At 43.5% G+C, this 3,795-nt stretch overlaps 1 protein-coding gene across 1 annotated transcript in view; it reads left to right on the forward strand.

Annotated features, from left to right (window-relative positions):
* The window catches only part of LOC105534692 (aldo-keto reductase family 1 member B10-like), a 15,225-nt gene extending 12,807 nt beyond the window's left edge, over positions 1-2,418 (forward strand). The window contains exon 10 of the mRNA XM_011973485.1: positions 2,052-2,418. Coding sequence (XP_011828875.1) covers positions 2,052-2,094 — 43 coding nt within the window. The 3' untranslated portion in view covers positions 2,095-2,418. The remainder of the gene's footprint in view (positions 1-2,051) is intronic.
* Positions 2,419-3,795: the final 1,377 nt, after the last annotated feature.

The following is a 3,795-nucleotide window of genomic DNA, read 5'->3' on the forward strand; positions in this document are numbered from 1 at the left end:
CGCATCATGGAGCACAGGGCCTGTGCACACCTGGAGCTTAGTGCCTGTGAACCTGGTCTCCCTCCCCCGGAACACTGAGCACTACAAATACCGCGGTCTTTGTGTAGGACCTAATTTAGAGAAAAATTTGTATCCTGTGGATATAATGGGAAAAACACCTGTGACCAGTTTGTGCTGCTAGAACTGCCTGCTAGAATGAGCGGCAGTCTCCAGTCCCAGCAGTAACGGCCTTACTGATGATGTACTGAAACTCCTATCTTTCCAGGTCTTTGACTTTAAATTGAGTGATGAGGAGATGGCAACCATCCTCACCTTCAACAGAAACTGGAGGGCCTGCAACATGTTGCAGTAAGTGGCATGGAGTTAACTAGGAGCATTGCCAGGAGTTTTTCTAAACTGGTAGAGGGTTAGTTGGAAGAGCTAGAAAGCTGCTGGGACTACTTGTGTCCTCAAATACTACTTTGGGGCAGTTCTGAAAGTTAAAATTGGGGTACCTGGGAATCACTGTGATGGACACATCTCCAATTGCTGCTCATTGTCTGGATGTAGAGCTAGAATTGTAACACAAGGTGTGTTGTCAATAGACAGGAGGCAAGCATTCATTTATTCATGCATTCAATAAATATCTAGTGGTCCTCTATGTGCCAGGCATCTTCTAGATGCTTGGGTTATCATACTGTACAAAGCTGCTGCCTCCATGTGCTTAGGGAGGGAGGGAAGGAGGCAGAACAGAAATAAATCAAATCAAAATATATGTGTCAGATAGTGAGAAATGCTAGACAGAAAAATAAGTAGGGCAAAGTGGATAGGAAGTGGTGGGTGGTAGTGGGACGGATCCTTTATATGGGGTGGGTCAAAGGAGGCTTTGCTGTGAGGGATATGCCATATGCATATTTGGGGGAAGAGCATTCTTGGCAGTGATAACAGCAGGTGCTAAGGCCCTGAGGTGGGATTGTGTTTAGAGCATTCAAGCAAGAAGGCCGGGGAGGCTGGATTAAATAATCTCCAAATTCCTCTCAAAGGTGATGGTGGTAACTTTACTTTAAATTGTAGATAAGTGGTTGAAAGAAAGTTTTAACTCTGGCTAGGTGGGAATCCTAAATCATCTCTTTACAATCAATACTTTCTGATTAATGGATGTAATTAAATATATCAAAGAGAGTTATCTGGCATTTATTACTGTGAGGTCTGCAATTTGATGACAATTTGAATTTCTTCCAATGTTTCTATAGCCAAAATGATTTTTCAGCTTTTAAAAATGGTTTCAGTATCTCAAGCATAGCTTTCATGTCATGATATTCCATATCTATCCTGCCCACCCTTAGTATCACAGCAGCCTTTCTTCATCTTATAATGGCTTACTTTTATCAGTGCTTAACAAAGTAGCTGCTGCTTAGTATAAAAAGGAAGGGTTTACATAAAATGGGACTCTCCCCCAAACTGAACCACTTACCTTCCAATGAACATCATTTGCAGTGGAGGCAATGGGTTGGTGGGCTCAGGAGTAAGTCCACCTGGCCTCAAATCGAACTCTAACACTGGTTTCTTAGCTGTGTGACATTGGGTAAATTTCCTACTTTTTCCAAGTTGGCTTCTTTACCTGTAAAGTAGGATGATAATACTCATCTCAGCTAACATCCATTGAACCTTAGCTGAGAATGTGCCAGGGTCCTGAGCCCTTTGCCGGTGCTATTATCTCATTTAATACTCGTAACAGTCCCCAAGTTGTCAATTGTGCTGGTGTTTCCTACCTCATGATGTTGTGAGAGTGGATTGGGACAAGACTTGTCAGTTGCCTCACCTGACACCAGGCTTACCATGAATTGTCATTCCGAGTTGTTTCCCATACCCTGGTCACTGTCTGTCCTCCTTCCTAGCAAAGCCCTGATATCGAATTGAGGGAAGGTCAAGGTGTGAGCACCCTTCTTGCGTTCTTGCAGGGAGGTGGCTGAGAGAGCACAAATACCATAAGGTCCACCAGAGAAGAATACCTTCTGAACCAGACCTGTTGCTTTGATGGAACACAGTTTCTCTCTTTTTTGTTTCTGCAGATCCTCTCATTTGGAGGACTATCCCTTTGATGCAGAATATTGAGGTTGAATCTCCTGGTGACATTACACAGGGAATTCTCTTTCTTCACTGAAGTGTGACTATCTCCATCAAGTCCTATTTTAGCCAAGCTTATCTGAGATCACAGTGAACTTCATCCTGTTGTAGACCAGAATCGAGGTGCTGTTTTAGACATTTATTTCTGTATATTCAACTAGGATCAGAATATCACAGAAAAACATGGCCTGAATAAGCAAATGACAATTTTTTCCACTTCTCTGATCTGAACAAATGTTTGTTAAGCACAAGAACTCTGCCAACACTGAGGATGTAAAGATTAATAACAAAAAAAATAAGGATCGTAACCAAATTGGATTGAGAGTGGACTATGCGCCCACACAATGTGAAGTGTTTTCCTGTGGGTGAAGTCACTGAATCCTCAAAATAACCCCACTGAGGTAGCTACTATTAACATCTTAGGAAGCAGAGAGGAGGAACTTCTACAAGACCCCCCAGGTAATAAGTGATTGAACCAAGTTTAAAGGCAGGCAGGCTCTGGGAGAGCTCACAGCGATCAATGGTCATCCTCTTCCTCCTGAGACTTTTCCTGCCACCTTTCCTCCTTGCCTCTCTCCACTCATTCCCTGTCTTGTTCTCCCACCTTGTCTTCAATACACCATCATGCCAAAGAGTCAATGGCACAGCCTGCAAACTCCACAAAGATGCTACTGTTCACTGAGAGAGATGTGACATTTCCTTGTGAAGTAGCATGGAAATACAATAAAGATGCTTACTATTGCCATTAATCTGGAACATTTCTGTTTGTCCTATAATAATCGCTTCTTATGAAATATTCCAACTATATAGAAATGTACAGAAAATAATGTAATGAGCCTCTGGTCGCCCACATTATAATATTAACAAGGGTTAGCCGGGTGTAGTGGTGTGCACTTGTAGTCCCAGCTACTAGAGAGGCTGAGGTGGGAGGGTCGCTTGAACCCGGGAGGTGAAGGTTTCAGTGAGCCCGACTTGCACCACTGCACTCCAGCCTGGGTGACAGAGAGAGACTCTGTCTCAAAACAAAAAACAAAAAAGAAATGCTAATATTTTGCCATATTGTCTCCAAACCTTTAAAAAAAAGTAAAGAAATTAGGGGTTACCAATACAGTCTAGGACCACTTTGTGCACATTCCCCTGACTACCTCTCCAGAGGCAAATGCCTATCCTAAATTGGTGAGTCCCCTCACCCTCTGATTGGGGTTGAGGGGTACACCTTCATTCCCAGGCTTCCTTGCTATGTTATAACTTCCCCTGGGTTTGCTCAGTGAGAGGTACTGTTAGGAGCTTGAAGGGCTGGAGAAGTGAAGAGCCAGGTATTTCTCTCTCCCTCTCTCCCTCTCTCCCTCTCTCCCTGTCTCTTGACCTTGAGTGGCATCTCCAGTAGAAAGCACATTCCTCTGTGGGCCCAGCTTTTTCCAGGCAGCCTCCACCTTGATTCTATCTCCTACCAGACAAAGCTTCTGGGTTGAGGGAGCAGCACCCTTTCTTTGTCTTTCTTCCTTAGGAGCGAGGATCTCTTCCTGCTGCTGCTAAACTGAGTTACCACATCTCCTTTCCATAGCCCAGCTATTCCATCACGTGTAACTGATCACCTATTATAACAAATTATTTGAATCAAACATCCAATATTTAAAAATCTTAGCACAGTTTCTTTTCTCCTGGCTAGACCTTTGCCTGGTATACTTC

This window comes from Mandrillus leucophaeus, unplaced genomic scaffold, assembly GCF_000951045.1.
Source record: "Mandrillus leucophaeus isolate KB7577 unplaced genomic scaffold, Mleu.le_1.0 Scaffold1385, whole genome shotgun sequence".
In the NCBI taxonomy this organism is placed as follows: domain Eukaryota; kingdom Metazoa; phylum Chordata; class Mammalia; order Primates; family Cercopithecidae; genus Mandrillus; species Mandrillus leucophaeus.